Raw genomic sequence first — 22093 nt, forward strand, 5'->3', positions numbered from 1 at the left:
AATTTAGGAAAGATCAAGAATATTGTCCCAAAAGTTCTGAGTACAGAGGTTTTACATGAGGGGAGTAATGTCTTCTAATTGATCGTTTTTAAGTGTACAATTTAGTGGCACTGATTACATTCACAGTGTTGTGCAACTATCCCCACTATCTATCTCCAAAACATTTTTCTTACCCAAACAGAAATTCTGTAACTCCTTGTCTTTTCTGCAGCCCCTGATAACCACTTTTCAACTTCGTTTCTATGAATTTGCCCAATCTAGAATTTCATGTAAGTGGGGTCATAAAATATTTGTCCTTTTATATCTGGGTCATTTTGCTTAATATAATGTTTTCAAGATTCATCCATGTTGTATCACAGCTTCATCTCTTTTCATGGGTGAATAATATTCTGTTTATGGAGATATATCACATATTGTTTATTCATTTATCTGTTTATGGACATATGGGTTATTTATAAATTTTGGCTATTGTCAACAGTGCTAAAATGAGCATCGATGTACAGGTACCTGTTTGAAACTCTGCTTTCAATTTCTTTGGTATATACCTAAGAGTGAAATTGCTGGGTCATATGTTTTTAGCCTTCAGAGGAGCTGCCAAACTGTTTTCCACAGCACTTGCACCATTTTACATTCCTGCCATCAATGTATAAGGGCTCTGATTTTGCCATATCCTCACCAACACTTGTTATTTTCTTTCTTTTTTATTATAGCCATCCTGGTAGGTATGAAATGGTATCTCATGGTATCTCATGGTTTTGATTTTTATTTCCCTAATGATTGAAGATGTTGAGCTTCTTTTCATGTGCTTTTTGCCCATTTGTATATCTTCTTTGAAGTTCAGGTACTTTCTTAACATCTTTGTGCCTCTCTTTCCCCTTTGTAAAATGGGAGAGATAATAGTTATTCTTTAAGGTTATTATGAGGATTAAACAAGGAAATGTATGTCAAACACTCAGAACAGTTTCTGGCACATAGTAAACATTTAGTAAATGCTTGCTATTAAAATTATTAGCTTTGATTATTGTCTGATTAGAACAAGGATGACATGTAGGTTTCATGTCATGTTTAGTTTGTCAATTGCTGTTAGCTACCTAGAGCATTATGTTGAAAAAGATTCTAGCTAAAGATTACTGGGACTTATTAGCAATTTCTGTCCCCGCTGAGGGGTCCAGGGCACTTTTATTACTCTTGTTCCAGATTACAGCAGATGATGGAAATAATTTATCTTATATTCTAGGTGATGCTTCCAGAAAGTTGCTGTAGACTTTGACAAGTCATATCATGTCACCACTCCTGACTATATCAGTTTAGGGGGAGACTCTGTAATGTGTATGTGTGGTTGGAGTATTTGGCATTCTTTTGACAAAATGTATTCTCTTCTCAACTTTCCTAAACTCCTAAGCTTCTTTACAAGTGGCTTGAGTATGTGGATTGGTGATTCGTGTGATTGTATCTAGTTTTCTTATTTCTTTTGTTTGTTTTCTTGATTGCATAAACCAATCTTCTTTAGCTTTAAAAAACCTTGTTTTCTCTCATAACTCCTAAATTTGAGAAGCTATATTTTCCTCTTCAGAGGTCGATTTTGAGTAATAGATCATTAAAGGTTTTTGTTTTTCATTTTATATGTTGCCTTAAAATTGTGATCCAAGTTCAGAAACTTTGTAAGATGGCCTGTGGTTAAAATCTAATCAAATTAAATATTTGGTAAATTAGAGACTAAAATAATGTTGAATTACTGAAGGTAGCTGTTTATAAGTCTACAAACTTATTTAGGGGTTTGTGTTTTTTTTGAAGAATCTAGAATTTATAGCAAAAAATGAAATAACTATTTTACATGTTTGAGAGACATAAGCAACACTAAAAAATATATATCTTCGCATTATGAAAGTATTGAAGAGATGATTTAAATTTCTTTGAAAAAAATTACCGTCAGGTAACTCTTGCTATTTCGAATAAAACTTCGATCCACTGGTTAAAATTGGAATGTAATATTAAGAGGAAAGGGAATGTTAAAATCTTTTTTTTTTTTTTAGACTTAAATCTAATGACCTCAGTACAAGCTCTATACTTAGTTGCCTCTCAATAGCTTTGCCTTTCTTGGGTAAGCCTAGGATTCTGAAATAATCTAAATTTCTAGATACTTTACCACTTGAATCATGTTCCTGTTTTTTCTCTTTTTACATTTGATCAGACATTGTTTTTTAAGCGGGTTGGGTTGTAATTTAACAAATGGAGAGTTACGTCATGGAATCCTTTAAAACAAATACAGTTTCTTGATTGTGTAACTGATATTTTTTACTTATTAAAAATAATTTTGAAAATATACCCCAATTCCCAATAATGAACTTGCAGTGCCCTCAGCAAGTTCACTCACTGATGCTTCTGAGAATTTTGTTTTGTTTGGAATGCTTTCCTACCATTTGCCTAGATAATTTATACTCTAATCCTCATAGTAACCTCCCCCCATTCCATAAAATCTTGCCTACCTACTTCCCCTGTCCTTCCAGTTCTAGGATAGGTACCTTTCTCAGGGGACCTCTGTTATCACACAATATTGTAAATTGGCTATCCTTTCTCTCTTAGAAAAAGTTCTTTGCAAGAAACTGTGTTTCCTCTCTAACCCCAGTACCCAGTCCAGTGCCAGACACATGAGTAGATGTTTAATAGCTTCCTGTATACGATACAAGACTGAATAAAATTGAAATCTAGTTAATTAGAACTTAGAGTCAGTAACATCATAATAACTATGTATGGTGACAAATGGTTACTAGATTTATTGTGATGATCACTTTGTAAATTATATAAATGTTGAATCACTCAGTGTTGTACACCTGAAACTAATACAATATTGTATATAAACTAATTAAAATAATTTCAAAAGAACTCAATTTTACTTTTTTTTAGAAAGCAAGAGTGACTTATAATGGCACAGCTTCTTAGTTGAATAAAGAAAGCAATTATCTTTTGAATTAGGAATTTAAGTAAAGTTAATGAGTTTTGCTAAGTATTATTTCCTCTCTGAACATCTTATTACTGAAATTAGCAAAGCTGTCTATTGCTCTTTATGCTTACTTTTGTCTTGCTAATTAATATTCTGTTCTCATCTTTAATTTGTTCTTAAATCTATAGGAAGCTTTCAATTCCTTGGCTTTTTTGAATTAATTTTTATACTTAAAATTAATCAATAATTTACCTATTTAAAAACTTTTTTATTTTGAAAAATGTCTCAAGTTTATAGAAAAGTTGCAAGAACATTTTTCCATATTTTGCTTTATATATATAGTTGTTATTAATATTGTTTTTTGCTAATCGTTAGTAAAGTGCAGACATTCGAACTTTAAATATTTCAGCATGTATGTGAACAAGGACTTAAAAAATATTACCAATATAATTACCAAATTCAGGGGATTTAACATAGATGCAATACTATTATTTAATATGTCGTACATATATAGATTTTTTTCAGTTTCTCCAATAATGTTCTCTGTAGCAGTTTCTCCTATAAGCCCAAATCCAGTCAGGGAATTCACATGGCATTTAGAGGTCATGTTTCTTTAGTATCCTTTAATCTGGAACAATCTCACAGTTTTTCTTTGTCTTTCATGACATTGATACTTTTTAAGAATGGAAGCCAGTATTTTTGTTGAATCTTCTCAATTTGGGTTTTTATTTTTTGTTTTCCACTATTAGATACAAGTTATTACATTTTTGGCAGGAATATTGTATTTGATGTGTATTCTCTGTGTATGTGCATCAACAGGTGCATGTTATCAGGGATGTATTGATCCACTGGATTCCTTTGTAACTAATCAGTAGTATGTGGGGAAATATTTGAAAATGTAAATAACCTGTTCTCCAACAACCTTTCACCCATTGGTTTTAGCATTTGTTGATGATTCTTGCTTAAATCAACAATTACTGTAATAGTTCCAAATGATGATTTTTTAACTCTGTTGTCGTTCTTTCTGCATTTATTTTTGGTCTAATACTATTTGATGGAAATATTTGTTACGGAATTGTCCTAAATAGATTTTATAAATATCAGTCGATATGACTTAATATTGTTTTTTCCCCTCTAACTTTTTACGAAGAAAATGTTTAACATACAAAAAAAATTGAAAGAGTACTGCAGTTATTATTAGATTCAACAGTATTAAACAGCCATATTTGCTTTACCGGTATTTGTGTCTGTATGTGTTTACTCCTCTTTCTGAAAGTATGTTGCAGATATCATATACTTTATTCCTAAATTCTTCAACATGTATCTTTTAAAAAGAGAGGTCCTTCCTGCTTAACTACAGTATCATTAGCTCACCTAGGAAAATTAATAATTTTCATGTAACATCTAGTCCATGTTAAAATTTCCCCGTGATCTCTTTCTTTTTCTTTTTTCTTTTTCTTTTTGCACCAGGATCTAATCTGAAATTCATTCATTGTACTTGGTTTCTCTTTAGTCTCTTTTACTTTAGAACAGCTTGTTCTCATACTTTTTAAAATCTTAATAACATAAAGTTATTTTATGTAATTTTATGAATTATCCTGTGTATCTTATGTAAAAAAGATGCTTTTTCCTTCTGCAATTAGCCAGCAATCTGTGGAGTACTTTTTTGCACTGTATGAATATCCTGTTCCCTTGTAACTTTTCACTTAATGGTTTTAATATCCATTGTTGATCCTCCCCTATAAAATAGTTATTTTCCTGGAGGTTGCATAAACACTTGATAGTATGTTTTCTACATTCTTTTGTAACCTTGTTTTTCACTTAAGGACATCATTCTATTCTTGTAGAAAGATTCCATCCTATCCTAAATTTTTTCCCTCCTTATATATAGAGAGGTATTGTTTTAAATTCATTCATATAGCACAAAATTCAAGAGGTATTAAGGATATACAGTGAAGGATCAGCTAATAATACCATTTTCTTTCATAACCATTTATATTCTTCCAGAGATAATTTACACATGTATATATTCTTTCTAGCAATCCTATATAAAGATATTTGCTATACATACTGCCTGGAGTTTTTCACTTAACAGTATCTCACGGAGATTATTTTGTTATCAGTACATTGTTCATTTCCTTATTAGTTTTTTATAGTTGCATAGTATTCTGTTGTAAAGATATATTGTAACTTATTTAGCCAATCCTCTATTTATTTCTTCTAATCTTTTACTTGTAAAAGCAGTTCTTTAGGGAATAATATATGATACATCATTTTGCGATATACAGTTTGTACATTTGAAGGATAAATTACCTAGAGAGAGAGAGATTGCTCTGTCAAACAGATATATTTGTAACTTTGACGGCAGTTGTTGAATCCCTGTCCATAAGAGCTGCACTAATTTTCATTCCCACCAGCAGTGTAGGGGAGTGTATGTTATCACATCTCCCAGTATCAGTGTTTTAACGTGCATTTCTCTTCTTATGGGTGAGGTTGAGCGTGTTTTCATGTGCCAAGAACTCATTTTAATTTTTTTTCCCTGATACTCTTTTAAATGCTGGATTTTGTATCGCCATTAAAGATATAACATTTTTGAGGCCATTCTTTGCAATTATTTTAAAGCAAGACAGGGCATAGTATAGGGGTTAAGATTATGAACTCTGGAGTCTCAGTATTGGCTTTACCACTTCCTAGCTGTAAGACTTTAGGCAATTTATCTAACATCTTGTCATAGCTTCCCTGTCTCCAAAACCTGTAGAACTTCTTGTATGTATTAAATCAGATATACAATGAACACCCTTCACTGTACTTTTATAAAGCACAGTGTCTAGCACACAACGAGATCATAGCTATCATTAGTATGTATTTGTTCAATAAATGCTATAATTATGTAAAAATAATACAACTAATTTTTATTAGTAATAGAAATGAAATAGGCTAAGTATTATAATTAAGTAACTGGTGCTGGGATAATTGTGGGTAATTTGTATCGTTTAAAATATTTTCTAGTATCTATTTTTTTTTATAATGGGAATGTATTTTATAATAGAAAAGTAAAGTATATGTTATTCTTTAGAAAGGGAATTTTTTTTAGGTTTATTGAGATCTAATTAACATATGGCCCTGAATAAGTTTAAGGTGTACAGCATAATGACTTTACATACATAAATTGAGAAATGATTACCACAATAAATTTGGTTAACATCCATCACCTCATATAGTTATGAAATTTTTTTCTTGTGATGAGAATTTTTAGGATTTACTCTCTCAGCATCTTTAAAATATACTATATAACATTGTTAATTGTAACCATCATGTTGTACATTACACCTTTAGTACTTACTTATCTTATAACTGGAATTTGTACCTTTGACCACCTTTATCCAGTTCCCCCACCAACCCACCCCCTGGCTCTGGTAACCACAAATCTGATCTATTTTTCCATGTTTGTTTTAGATTCCACATGTAAGTGACACCCATACAGTATACGTCTTTCTCTATCTGACTTATTTCATTTAACAGAATGCCTTCATGGTCCATCTATGTTATCACATATGTTGTAATACATTATTGTTAAATGATTAACTGTTTTATTAAAAACCTCTCCTCACTTTTTCCCATTATAGACAGAGACCGCATGGGCTGAAGAATACTCTGAAAAGAAGAAAGGGTCTCATAAGCGTTCAGCATCCTGGGGCAGTACAGATCAACTGAAGGAGGTCAGGAAAATGGTTCCAAGAAACTGGGTGTAGAAATTTGATTTCATCGTTGGCTGATTCCTTGGAGTTGTGGGCAGTGGGGATTTGTCAGTTTCCATTGTATGTGTGGTTTTCTTTTTAGTTGTTTATTTACTTGAGAAATAACAGAAGAACAGTTATTATGTCGATTGGATAAAGATTTGAATGGAGGAATGTTCACATTACTTATCTGATTATGTGTTTGTCTTTTTTTAAATGAGTCTGTACCTGTTAATATAAATGTCAGATGTATAAACTTTGTAGTGATACAACAGATTCATATTTATTATTTCTACATATAATGGCAGTGTTTCTCAAATCTAGTAACCCAATATAACGAAGTTGGTTATGCCTCTATGTTGCGATTACCATTTCTTGTGCCTCTAATCAGGATATTTGCATTTTACACATAATATAGAAATAAAACAGAAAAGTTCAGTCAAGGAATAATATGGGATACTGACTGAAATTGTATTTGTTATTTAAAGGTTGTGTTCATGAATGCATTTCATAGCTTGAATTGGTTTTTAAATACTCTTTAATTTTTGGAGTTGTTGGAGGCTAGGTATTTCATAAATCTAAATCTAAATAAAATGTGACTCGTAAAGGCAATGAGAGAATAATTATTCTTTTTGAATTCTTTGTGGAAGCTATAATATAATTTATTCTAAATGCTGAAAACTTCATTTGTTTAGTACTTGGGAGGCTTGAAAGCTCAAACAGTGTTAGAATGTAATTTCGTTTGTCTTTAAAAGAAAGATAAACATATACGTGTGTGTGTATATGTTTGTGTCTATATATAAATTTTGTATAATAAATCAGATTTTGTGATATGGTTTAAAAATTCAAACGATTTATTAAGGCTGAATTTTACTGGTTTTTATTAAGCAAGGATATGCTTTATGTAGTGTGGAAAACACTCTGATGCACTTGTTTTTTCCTCCCTTTTCAGATTGCAAAATTACGCCAGCAGTTGCAGAGAAGTAAACACAGCAGTCGGCATCATCGAGATAAAGAAAGACAGTCTCCATTCCATGGCAACCATGCAGCTATTAACCAGTGTCAGGTAGGAGCACAGATACCACAAAATCCAAACAAGAGATTTGTTGTTTTCCTGGTGATTTGTTATTTCATAGGTAACTGTTTAGGACAGAATGTTCAAAGCATATTTGAAACAATGACTAAATACTGAATCATAGCCTTCATGTCAAAAGAAGAATATTAAGCTGACAAAATGATTTGTTTTAGTGACCTGTAATATGACTTCTAGGAGACATAGCTGATTACATATTTTGATTTACCATATTTTTGTCTTTGTCAATTTAGTGTATTGGATGCACAATAATATAGAGACATAAGCATTGATTATGGAACCAGACTGGCTGAATAAACTGTTCTGTCTCAGTTTCATCATCTGAAGATCGAGGTTAATAATGATAACCTGATTCATTGAAATCTTTTATTAGGGGAAAACATTTAGCTGCTTTTATTCCTTAATAGAACCCAATGAACTGCTCTCGATGGCTCACCCAGGGAACATTTCTCTTTAACCAAATTGAAATTGGATGGGGTTCCCAGCAGGAGGATGTAACCCTGTAAACATTTATGTACTGTACATAGGAGCACCTGAATATATAAAGCAAATATTGACGTGCATAAAAGGAGAGAGCGACAGTAACATGGTCATAGTAGGAGACTTTCACACCCTATGACATCGAGGGGTATATCTTTCAGACAAAACCAATAAGAAAACAATGACCTTAAATGACACATTAGACCAGAAAGATTTAATTGGTATTTTTAGAGTGTTTCACCTCAAAGCAGCAGAATATGCATTCTTTTCAAGTGCACATGGAACATTATCCAGGACAGATGACATGTTAGGCTTCAAGTCTCAATAAATTTAAGAAGATTGAAGTCATATCAGGCACTTTCTCTGACCACAGTGGTATGAAGCTAGAAATCAATTACAAGAAGAAAACAAAAACACACAAAACATGGAGGCCAAATAACATGCTACGAAACAATGAATGAGTTAACAATGAAATCAAGGAAGAAATGAAATGATACCGTGAGACAATGAGAAAGAGAACACAGTGACTCAAAATCTGTGGGACAGTGTGAAAGCAGTCCTAGGAGGAAAATTCATAGCAGCAGGCCTACCTCAAGAAACAAGAAAAATCTACAATAATCTAACCTTACATCTAAATGAACTAGAAAAAGAACAACAAACAAAGCCCAAAGGGAGTAGAAGAAAGGAAATAATGAAGATCAGAGTGGAAATAAATGAACTAGAGTCTACAAAAACAGTTGAAACAATTAACAAAACCAAAAGCTGGGTCTTTGAAAAGATAAACAAAATCGATAAACCCTTAACCAGGCTCATCAAGAAAAAAAGGAGAACCCAAATAAATAAAATCAGAAATTAAAGAGAAGTGACAACTGACACCACAGAAATAGAAAGGATTATAAGAAAATACTACAAATAGTTATATACCCCAAATTGGACAGTTTGGAAGAAGCGGATAAATTCATAGAAACATATGGTCTTCCAAGACTGAATCAAGAAGAAATAGAAAATCTAAAGACTAGTTACTACTAATGAAATCAGATTGGTAATCAAAAACCTCCTAGCAAACAAAAGTCCTGTATTGGATGGCTTCACAAGTGAATTTTACCAAAGATTCAAAGAAGAATTAACACCTGTCTTTCTCAAACTATTTCAAAAAATTCAAGGGGAGGGAAGGCTTCCAAGCTCATTTTATGAGGCCAGCATAACCCTGATTCCAAATCTAAGACATTACAAAACAACAACAACGACAACAACAACAACAACAAAACTATAGGCCAATATCTCTGATGAACCTAGAAAATCCTCAACAAAATACTAGTAAATTGAATTCAGCAATACATCAAACAGATCATACAGCACAATCAAGTGAGTTATATTCCTGGCATGCAAGTTTGGTTTACTGTCTGCAAATCTGTTAATGTGATATACTACATAAGCAAACTGAAGAGTGAAAATTGTGTGATTATCTCAATAGATGCAGAAGAAACATTTGACAAAATTCAGCATCCATTTGCGATAAAAGCTTTCAGCAAAATGGGGATAGAAGGAACATACTTCAGCATAATAAAGGGCATTTATGACAGACTCACAGTTAACATCATACTCAGTGAGGAAAAGCTAAAAGCATTTCTCTAAGGTCAGAAACAGAACAAGAATGTCCCCTTTGACCCATTTTTTTCAACATAGTATTGGAAATTCTAGCCATAGCAGTCAGACAAAAAAGAAAGGCATCTAAATTGGAAAGGAAGAGGTAAAACCGTCACTATTCACAGATGACATGATACTATCCATAGAGAACCCTAAGGATTCCACCAAAAAACTATTAGAACTAATAAACGAATTACGTAAGTTAGGATACAAAATTAATATTCAGAAATCAATTGCATTGCCATATACCAATAACAAAATATCAGAGATATTAAGAAAATCCCATTTACAGTTTTATCAAAAAGAATAAAATACCAATGAATAGATTTAAGCAAGGAGGTAAAAGACCCATATTTGGAAAAGTAGAAGATATTGAAGACATTGGACATTGAAAAAGTAATTGAAGAAGATACAAATAATGTAAGGTTATACTGTGCTCATGGATAGAAAGAATTAGCATTCAAATTCCATAATACCCAAAGCAATCTACAGATTCAGTGTAATCCCTATCAAAATACCAATGACACTTTTCACAGAACTAGAACTAATAATGCTAAAATTTACACAGAACCATAAAAGATCCTGAATAGCCAAAGCAGTCTTGAGAAAGAACAACAAAGTTGGAGGTGGTATGCTACCTGATACCAAACTATACTACAAGGGTATAGTAATCAAAACAGCATGGTAGTGGCATAAAAAACAGACACCTAGATCAAAATAACCCAAAATTAAACTCATGCTTATATGGTCAGTCTATGACAAAGGAGGCAAGAATATACAATGAGATATAGACAGTCTATTCAATAAATGGTGTTGGGGAAACTGGACAGATAACATTCAAAAAATGAAACTAGGCTACCCTCTTACACCATATACAAAAATAAACTCAAAATGGCTTAAAGACAAATATATAAGACCTGAAACCATAAAAGTCCTAGAAGAAATGGCTTAAAGACAAATATATAAGACCTGAAACCATAAAAGTCCTAGAAGAAAACAAACTTCATTGCTCTTAGTAATACACACACACACACACACACACACACACACACAATACACACACACACACAACACACGCACATATATTTTGGCTATATCTCCTTGGGCAAAGGAAACATGAAAAAAATAAATGGGACTACATCAAACTAAAGTTTTTGCTCAGCAAAGGAAACCATCAATGAAATGAAAAGACAACCTACCAAATGGGAGAAGATATTTTCCAATGATACATTCAGTAAGGGGTTAACATCTATAATTTATAAGTAACTCATTCAGCTTAACATGAGAAAAACAATCCAATTAAAAAAATGGGCAGAGAACCTGAATAGACATTTCTCCAAAGAGGACATATAGAAAGCCAATAGACGTGAAAAGATGTTCAACGTCACTAATCCTCAGGGAAATGCAAATCAAAACCACGGTGAGAGATTACCTCACACCTATCAGAATGGCTATCAGCAATAAATCAACAAACAATGAATATTGGCGAGGAAATGGAAAAAAGGGAACCCTCATGCACTGTTAAGATTGTAAATTGGTGCAGCCACTGTGAAAAACAGTATTGAGGTTCCTTAAAAAAATTAAACTATAACTATCATATGACCCAGCAATTCCACTTCTGGGTATTTATCTGAAGAAATTGAAAACACTAATTTGAAAAGTTACATCCATCCCTATGTTGATTGCAGCATTATTTACAGTAGCCAAGCTATGAAAGCAATCTTAAATGTCCATCAATAGATGAAAGGATAAAGAAGAGGTGGTACATATATATATAGTGGAATATTATTCAGCCATAAAAAAGAATAAAATCTTGCCATTTGTGACAGTATGGTTGGGACTAGAATGTATTATGCTAAGTGAAATAAGTCAGAGAAAGACATACCATGTAATTTCACTTATATGTGGAATCTAAAACAAATGAACAAACAAATAATCATAGATACAGAGAATAAATCGATGGTCATCAGATGGGAGGAAGGTTGGGGAGATGAGTGAAAACAGTGATGGAATTAAGAAATACAAATTGGCAGTTACAAAATAGTTAAGGGGAAGTAAAGTACAGCATAGGGAATACAGTCAATAATAATATAATAACTGTGTGGTTTCAGATCGGTACTAGTCTTATCGAGGGATTACCTCGTAAGTTATGTAAATGTCTAATGTTGTATACCTGAAACAAATATAATATTGAATGTCAACTGTAATTGAAAAAAAATAAAAATAAAAATTTCCCAAAAGGAAAAGAGAAGAAATCTCTTGTTAAGAAGAGAGCAAGAAAAAGTTTCCCTACTGCTTTTATAGGTTGATAGCTTTTGATGATTGCCAAGTATATGTGGATTTTTTTCAAGAGTAAGTATGGATAGTGGTATATATTTTTTCAAACTAATTTTGTCTTAAAATACTGACACATGGGTCAAATTGGATTTCATAAAGTTATAGTTTGGTTGTAATTTTCAATAGCTTCTTTTCTGTATATTTTCATTATAAAATAGGAATATACATTTATAGCATTTAAAAAACCTAAACAAACTAGATTTGTATCTGGAGATATAGAAATGTAAAATTGACAAATAAAAAGAAAGGAAAATTTGACTAGACAAGTAACTATTGAAATTGGGATGGAAATTAAAAACCAAACTCCCTAACTCTCAAAAGGCTACAAACCGGGATTGTTTTACAGGTTAATTTGCCAACCATCCACTCCTTATAATTTATCCATAAATAATTTATTTGTATTTCTAAGAGATAAGAACACTTTTTATGCTCAACCTATATTTTTATTTCAAGTAGAATAGGGCTCAAGATTAAATTCATTGAATTAAATAATGAGTTTTAGGAGTTTATAAATTTCTGAAGTGATTTTTTTAAGTTGCATTATAATCAACAATGAAAGTAGTAAAATTATCTATAAAATTTCCACTTTTTTCCTTGCAAGTTGAATTTTTTTAATAAAGATTATTGGAGTTTGCTTAAAGTTTATGTTTAATTCTAAAATAACTCTTTGCAGAGAGGGTAGGGACTAGAAAATTAACTTGAAAAATAATTTACGTAATTTGAATCTTGTACACATGACACTAAATATCTTGACTACTTGACTTGTTTTATTGCGTGTTAATAGTCAACCAGAGATCAGGCACATGTGCATTATGATAGCTATGATGGTGATATTCATGTTTAATTGGAATTTTCAGACTATAAACATGAAATTATTTTTCATTATGTCATGGGTATAGCTTTGTTTTAGTGGGTTCTCTCTTTGATGGAGAAAAGTAACATTTTGTGATATGTGTACTTTTGAGGCCATTTCTCTATCCATGCAATATTTCTTAAATATCTGCCATATGGCTTATACTGTAGTACTCATTTGGAAAAGCAGTGATAAATGAAAATATTTGGGCTTGTCCCCCACCTGGTCTCAGATAAACAAACAGTTAATTGTCACACAGTGTAATGAGTGTCTCGATAGGGCAGAATGCAGAGTGCTGTAGAAGGAATATTTATGTTTTTACTGGTTATGGAGCCATCTAGAATGGCTTCTTAGAGAAAAGTGGTGTCTAAGCTGATAGATTTAGAATAACTAGAATTTATCATGTCTTCCAGAGGTGGAAGAAATTATGGCTCTAGTTTGGGTTAGTAGTCAGAGATTAGGTTAGAAAGGTAAATAGTAGCCAAACCTGAAAGTCTTTATGCCTCAGTTGTTAAGAAGTTTGACTTTTTCCTAGAGGCACTAGGGAACTGTTTTTTAAAGTGCAGGGGATTGATATGTGATCAGATATTTATTTTATAATGGTCATTATGAGTTCAGAGCAGAGAATGAATTTAGAAGAGGACAAGATTAGAGGCTGGAAAACAATTTAAGAATAGAATTTATAATCCATATATGAAATGATGATGGCCTAAAGTAAGATAGAAGCTATGGAGCTGGAGAGAATGGACAAACCTGAGTGATATTTGGAAAGTACTAATTAATAGTTGAACTCTATTAAGTACATTGTAAGCACTCTACTCAAATTTTGATATATCATTAACATTTAATCCTCATCGTTGAGATAGGGATTGTTTTATCCCTGTTTTACAGACAAGTAAGTTAAGGCCTAAAGAGGTCAGGTATCTTGATCAAGGTCACTTGAGGCAGACCATGGATTCTAATCCAGGCATTTGACTTCAGAACCTGAGTTTTTAAATTCTATGTTAGCTGATGGTGATGAGATGAGAATGATGGCAAAATAGGAGTAAAGGATAATGCTAATTCTAGCCTTTAAACATGATGAAAAAAATATATCTACCTACCTCACACCATGTATAAAAGTAACTCCAAATGGATCAAAGCCCTAAATGTAAGAGCTAAAACTAAAACCTCTGAGACAGAAATACAGGCATAAATGTGATGTTGGATTAGGCATTGGTTTCTAGGTTATGAAACCAAAAGCATAAGCAACAAAAGAAAAAGTATATAAACTGGATTTTATCAAAATTAAAACTTTTTTGCTTCAAAGGACACCATCAAAAAAGTAAAAGGCAACCCACAAAATAGGATAAATTTTTTACAAATCTTATATCCAATAAAGCATTTGTAGATAGATTACATAAAAAATTCTTACAACTCAATAATGAAAAAAGACGAGCAACCCAATTAAAAAATGGACGAATGGTCTAACTAGAGTGTTCTCCAAGGAAGATATAAAAATAGTCAATAAGCAGATGAAAAAGGTGCTTGGCATCATTTGTCAATAGGGAAATACAATTAAAAATTCTAATGAGATACTACTTTATACACACTAGGATGGCTAAATTTAAATAGATAACAAATGTTAGCGAAGATGTGGAGAAATTGGAACCCTTATATGTTGCTGATAAGAATGTAAAATAGTGCAGCCGCTTTGGATAATAGTCTAGCAGTTCCTCGAAAGGCTGAACAGTTACCATGTCACCTACCACTTCCTCTCCAAGGTATGTACCCAAGAGAATTGAAAATGTGTTCACATAAAGACTTGTACACAAGTGTTCATAGCAGCATGATTTACAACAAAATTTGAAAACAGCCCAAATTTCTATCAACCACTGAATGGATAAAAACATGTGGCATACAAATACCATGGAATATTAGTCATAAAACTTAGAGTACTGATGCATGCTATAACATGAGTGAACCTTGAAAATACTGTGCTAAATGAAAAAGTAACAAAAGGACACATATGATTCCAGTTTATGAAATGTGTAGAAAAGGCAAATCCATAGAGTCAGGTTGTAGATTGGTGATTGCCCAGAGCTGGGAAAGTTAGGGGGAAATGGGGAGTGACTGCTAATGGAGACATATTTTTTTCATCATGTTTAAAGGAATTGTGATGGTTGCACAACTCTTCAATAACTATTAAAAAAGCAAAACTTTACACTTTAAATTGGGTGAATTGTACGGTATTATGAATTATTTTTTAGTAAGCTGTTATAAAAAAAATCAAAGAACAAATACATAAAATACAAATATCATTGGGAATAATAAGTTAGACTATGTGGTAAAAAATCAAAAAGTAAGCTGGGAATGCATGTAACAGTGTAGAGAGTGAGCACAGTTTCTCTGTGGGCAGACTGTTTAGCTTAAGATCCCGGTACTGCCACTTGGTAGCTGTGCGAACTTCCTCAGGTTCTCTGCATTATAGTAAGACTTTTTCATGTTGTCCTGAGTATTAAATAGGATAGAATGTTATAAAACACTTAATGCAATTCTTGGCACATAAAAATTGCTTAGTAAGTCAGGCTGTTTGAGGTAGCACCTTAATGTAAAAAAAGTAAACCAGTTGGATTTTCCACCAGGCTTCTTTGCCATTTTCTTATTGAACTTATTTTTCAAAGCTCCTATTATTATTAAAGTATTTACATGCTCATTACAGAAATTTTAGAAAGTAAAAAAAGTCAAATAGAAAAATTATATCTCAGTAAAAGTGTTATTTAAAAAAAATCAAATAGAAAAAAGTCATCCAGAGTCTTACCCTCTAAAGACAGCTATTCCTGATGTTTTTTTTGTGTTTTTTTCTTTCCATTCTTGGTGAAATCATACTGTATGTTAGACTTTATATTCGTGTTTTTTTTGTATTTAACATGGAAAAATATTTGTTACTATAAATGCTTTGGGGCATTTTTAGTATTTCAGATTCTATAGGGTATTTCCCTAATTTTGACCATTTAGTTGGGTTCAGGGTCTTTATGCTTAAAGTTTTTTCTATGTATTTTCTAGGGATAGATTTTCCATTTGGTTAAAAGTTTGAATATTTTAGAGGCTCTTTCTTTTCTTTATAACTTTTCTAAGTTATTGTGTTTGTTTGGATTTCATATGTAGAAGATTATTTTTACTGGGAAATTAGTATCCTTTAACAATCAAGGGGGACAGTATTCTACTGGTATAATCTACAACCACTAGTTAACAAAAGATCTTTTCTTTGGGCATACAATGAATATTATAATTATAAAATAATTCTCATAATTTTTTGAGTTATTCTTTCCCAGGAAATTCAGGAGGAAATTATGTGTTATGAGGAATAAATATTGCCAAGTTTCTTAGAAGAGAAACTCTCACATATCAGTACTTTCCAAAATTGACAAAGCCCTCAGATACTTAAAATGTAATATTTTAAGGAGTATTTCAAGAAATAGTCTCATTAGAAAATATAGCGAACCCATTTCAGAATTGTTTGAAGATTAGAGTCATCTTAATAACAGAAGAGTGAGAGATTCCAACATCTTCACAGCCACATAAACTAATTTCTGGGTGAGAATTAAAAAATCATGCAGGTGTTTTCTTGTTTGGTATAGTCTCAAGCGAGAAAGCCCTTGGAATTTTCTTATTTCTTCATCTGGTCTGGGGACACTATTAGATTTATAGTAGCATGGGAGGGTTTGACAGCAAAAGGATAGTGAGGTAGAAAAGGAAAAAACCTATTTTCTTCTCAGGAATGAGGGGGGCCAGTGCACTTGCTGTGCTGCACTGGAATCTTTGTATGCCAGTTCAGGATATGATTGCTATTCTTGAATTTTTAAAAATATTTTGCCACTTAGAAATCAGAAGAGTAGATACTTCTGCTGTAACCTTTATTATAGAGTATAGCTTCAATTTAGAAGAGCTAAGAGGTGGCGATGGGTGTCTGACCCCGACCGCAGACGACCCCGGGGATGGGCCAGCTGCTGTGAGAGGAGCCCCTCTGGATCAAGCTATGGTGAAAAATGTGTCGGAAAGGCAAAATATGGCACAGCAGTAGCAGTTCCGAAAATAGTGAAATCAGTACTAAGAGTGAATCTGTAGATCCCAGCATTGGGGCCTCTCTTGATCCAGCACTTTGGCCAGCCTGGACACATAGTCCACCAGAAGCTCAGGACAAAGCAAGAGTAATTCAGATACCTGTGCAGAATTTCAAATAAAATATGTTGGTGCCATTGAGAAGCTGAAACTCTGAGGGAAAAAATCTTGAAGGGCTATTAGACCTGATAAATTACATAGATGTTGCTCAGCAAGATGGAAAGTTGCCTTTTGTTCCTCTGGAGGAAGAACTTATTATGGGAGTTTCCAAGTATGGTCTAAAAGTATCAACATCAGATCAGTATGATTTTACACAGGCATGCTCTGTATTTAATCATCTGGATGGCGTGTTACAATGATGGTCTGAGGGCAGGAAAAAGCTTATTGGCTCTGAGGACCACAGATGCAAGCAATGAAGAATAAAGCCCGTGAGTTTATCAGTGCTGCAGCCTGGAGCAAACACGAGCAATCTGCAAAGTTTTGTCTACCACTTTTGGCTCTATTGACATCTGAGAAGTCTTGAATTCTACAGTCAAGTGGAAATCGACCTCATGCTGTTTTCTATGGTTTTCAATTTGCAACGTTGAACTATTATGAAAATATGAAGTGATCTCTTGCTTTAGATTTTCTGAAGAAAATAATAATGTATAAAACATCAGTCATTTATTTTTCTATTAAAATATGTCTTATTAACAGTGTTAACTCAATGAACTTATCTACCTACTGAGACTAAAAAAGAAACCTCATTTGTCACTTTTAAGCAGAAATAAGCTTAACCCCCTTAAGTGTCACAGAAGTGTTCTCAGTAATAAACAGTGAGACTTCTGTGGGGAGCATGGGGGTTGAGGGGTGGGAAGAGCTAAGAGGTGAGTACCAGATGAGAGGACATTGATTGCCAGAGGACAGAAAGAATCAAGGCCATGTGGAGGCTTCAGATCAACTATAGGAAAGCTCTTTTTCCAGTGCTTTCTAATATTTATATATTTTAATTCTAAACATCAGTTTTTACCTCCCTTTTGTTTTTTAGGGTTTCTGGCTCATACTTCTCTCATAAATCTCTGTTGAATTCCTGAATGGACTTTTCCCCATCTTACCTATCAAGGCATATTTTTCTTCCTTTGAATATTTAGTTCAGTATCTTTTCCCCGCTCATCCACTGCTTTAATAGGCATTTCCCCCATCTTTCCAGACTCTTTTGTCTTCCCACACTTTGAAACAGGTGTTTTAAGTTAAAACGTAGACTGATCTTAGAAGATTTAGTGTTGGCCAAATCTTCTTTGGTGTTCTGTGTTGGCTAATTCTCAATTATTATGTAGAATTTGATCTTTAACATATAATAGATATATGGAGAATATAAATAGAAAAATAAAACTTTAAAATGGTGATTCACCTAACTAAAAACCTAATTGAGTAGAAAACACTCTTATTTGAAGAGAAAGAATCAAAAGCTAAGAAAATAGGAGATCCTTGTTCTTGATGTTTCCAAAGGACAGATCTTAGGAGAGATAGATTTTACCTTAGTACAATGAAGAACTTTTAATCTTAGAGAACTGTCTTAAAATGACCTCACAATTAATATGATAGCCCACTTATATTTGTATATACTGATTATATGTAGAAATAGAAATTTTATTACAGAAACGTGTACAGATATGGGAAAAATAAATTTTACACACACACATAAAATTCTTTAAGAGCCCTTGAAATGAAACATAAAAGTTTAAGTATAACCATGTCCGTTATGTATAGATACTTTAGATTATAGTTTATATAAGGTGTGAAATCAAAGGCCTATTACCTTCTATTTCTAAAAGAATAACAGTATATTTATTGAAGAAAATCTTTCCTTCAGGAGAATAGATACTTCTGCTCTTGAGTGGATTTTTTTTCTTCTAATGTAACTATTTGCTAGTTAAATTAATTTTAGTTGAACTTTTATCACTTACCTAAAATGATACATTGTCCTTAGGGAAGTGGCCATTTTCTTTCTTCTTTGCTTTTCTCCCCTTTGCTTTAAATAGACTAAACTATTGATAAATACTTGATGCTGTTTAGATTATATTTGAGAAAAACTTCTTACCAGATGTGTAGGGTATGACTTCTTTAGCTACCTTGAAAGGCAGTAATCAGATATACAGTTAGTTATTAAACAGCTTCCTGTTTATGTGCATTTCTCAACATGACAGCCAGAAAACTTAAGCTTTCTGTTCATAATCAAGCTTACTGAGAGATATTTATGGTTCTGAAATCTAATAAGGTCATCATTTTGTAAAAACTTTTGACAGATCATCTTCCCCTTCTAGTCTCGTCCTTCATTTCTGTAACTTAATAGTTATAAACCAAACACATTACCTGAAAGCAGCCTAAAAATAGCATCTACTGCAAGCTATTATTTGTTGGGATTTTTGGTGATATTTAGAAGAGAAAATAAAGTTTGGTATTGAATACCTTTCACTCTGAAAAAAATACTATTTGTAGTATATGTACTAATAACTCCTGAAGTTTTTTAAAATTTGTACCAGTTCTCTGTTACCTCATTTTCTGACACAGGAAGAGTCTAGATACAGAGGATGACTGCATGATAGAAATGTTCTAATATGTACTCCACTCCAGATCAGTGAGCCATAGATTTCTTTTAACCCTTAGCTGCTCTAGTCTGAATCAGTTTCCTGTCACCTATTTCCTTTTTTATTTTGTATTGCTACTACCTTGAGAAAGGTGGTTTTCCTTCCTTGACCTATCATGAACCGAAGTATAGTCTTAGCTGCACTCTTCCACTGTCTTATCCTTGAAGCAAATACATACCTAATTTGAGAGTTGTAAAAGCCTTTGTTACATGGTGTCGTGACCACCCACCAGCTCCTCCAGTCCTGGCATGCACAGGCCTGGAGGACTCCTGCCTCTCCAGGTCTCTCCTCCTGGGCCACCTTCACCTCTGTTTGATAGGCTTTGTGCATCTGTGACTGCTCCACTTTAAGAAGAGGACCAGTTTAAGAATTTTTTAAATCCTTAAAAGAATTTTTAAGTATTTTTTTCTAAAAAGCTATTTATTACTCCTGTTGAAAGACCAGATTCTTGAATGTTTGTGGTATGAAAGAATGTGGGGATAGATTTGCAGTGCGGTCTTTGTCCTGTTTAACTCCTGCTTCTCAGCCAGCCTTAGGAAGGACCGTGCGACACTTCTTGTGTGGTATGTGTGGGGGATGGCAACAGTGGTGGCTCCAGAGGATGCTAAGGGGTGGAACAAGGAGGAAGGATTGGGTGGGGTAGAGGTTTTGTATTGAGAGCCAGTGATGATGTTTTGATATTTATTTCCTGCTTCTGAAATTTGAGCGAATTGTCCCTATTTCTGATGATGTAAGTAATACAGAACGACAGATACATAAAGTGATGATCAAATCTTAATAAAGAAATAAAAGCCTTTGTTAGATTATGCATTGAGATTTTACTTTGTTGCAAGGGTAACAGAATAGGTGAAAAAGTTTCTTCAAGGTGTTAGTGACAGTTCTTACAATATAAAAGACTGATGAGAAATAGCCAGTTTCCAGGACACTCTTGGGCATTACTTCACTAAGTTAAAAGTAGGAAAGTGAGGACCTTGGAATGAATGAGAATAGGGCGGAGAGTAGAGAATGCAAGTTATTAGAATGGAATGGAGTGGTTGCCCTTACTGTTTGCCTTCCTCTTGTCCCATCTTACTACCCGTGCTAACACAGGATGAACCAGTTGAATTGCTGATGGGGCTTGTTTTGTAGCAGTAAGATGGAAGGATTGAAGAATAGGACATCTAAAAGACAAGCAGCTGACTGGGAGAGTTAATACTCATTTGACCTCAATGATGATAATAGATAAACCTAACTTTTGAGGAGTACCTAAGTCATTTGTGGAGTGCTTTTAAAAAGGTTTTCTTCCTACCTTTTATCCACTTCAGCATATAGTTGTCTCTCGGCAAAGACTTAAGGACCCAATATTAGACAGAAAAGAACATGATCAAAAATAATCTTGTTGGTTAGTAACTTCCTTTTGTTTTTCAATTACCATATAGTAAAATTGACTTTTTTGGTTGGCATATCATTATATGAATTTTAATATATGTATAGAGAGTCATGTAACCAGCCATCAGAGTCAGGATACTATGACAAAGGGTATTGTGTCAGAACAATTTCCATCACCCCCCAAAATTTCCTTATGTTATCCCTTTGTAGTCACACTCACTCCCTATCCCTAACCTCTTGCAATCACTGATTTATTCTCCATCACTCTAGTCTTACCTTTTTGAGAATGTCATATAAATGGAATCATACAGTATGCAATCTTTTTAGACTGTCGTCTTTAACTCAGCAGTAGTGCCAAGTTGTGTATATCAGTAATTCCTTCTTATTGCAGAATAGTATTCCATTACATGGATTTACCACAGTATCTGTTCACATTGAAGTCTTGTTGAAGGATGTTTGCGTTTCCAGTTTTTGGAGATCATGAAGAGAATTACAATAATAATTTCTTTACAGATTTTTGTGTGAACATAAATTTTCATTTTTGTAAGGTAAAATATCCAGGAATGTGGTTGCTTGTTCATATGGTAGTTGTATGTTGAATTTAATAAGAATGTGCATTCCCATTTGCAGTATATGAGAATCCCATTTGTTCTGCCTGTCTTGTCAACACTTGATATTGTTAGTATTTTTTATTTTAGCCATTCTAATAGATGTGTAGTCATATTGCATCTTGGTATTAATTTGTATTACTCTAGTAAATTACTCTTTTCATATGGCTATTTGCCATCTGTATATCCTGTTTGCTGAAGAGTATGTTCAGGTCTTTTGCCCATTTTTAAAATTGGACTTTTTTTTATCATTCAGTTTTGAGAGATCTTTATATATTTTGGATAGAAGTCCTGTGTTGGC

General features: G+C 33.1%; 1 protein-coding gene and 1 pseudogene across 1 annotated transcript in view; both read left to right on the top strand.

Moving 5' to 3' along the window:
• FAM117B (family with sequence similarity 117 member B) overlaps window positions 1-22093 on the top strand; it is a 74089-nt gene that overhangs the window by 38792 nt on the left and 13204 nt on the right. The window contains exons 3-4 of the mRNA XM_039844477.1: window positions 6568-6660; window positions 7631-7744. Of these exons, the coding sequence (XP_039700411.1) occupies window positions 6568-6660; window positions 7631-7744 (207 nt within the window). The remainder of the gene's footprint in view (window positions 1-6567; window positions 6661-7630; window positions 7745-22093) is intronic.
• Window positions 11752-21145, top strand: LOC120587551 (integrin beta-1-binding protein 1-like; annotated as a pseudogene).

The sequence above is a fragment of the Pteropus medius genome, unplaced genomic scaffold, assembly GCF_902729225.1.
Source record: "Pteropus medius unplaced genomic scaffold, Ma_sr-lr_union100, whole genome shotgun sequence".
Taxonomy (NCBI): Eukaryota; Metazoa; Chordata; class Mammalia; order Chiroptera; family Pteropodidae; genus Pteropus; species Pteropus medius.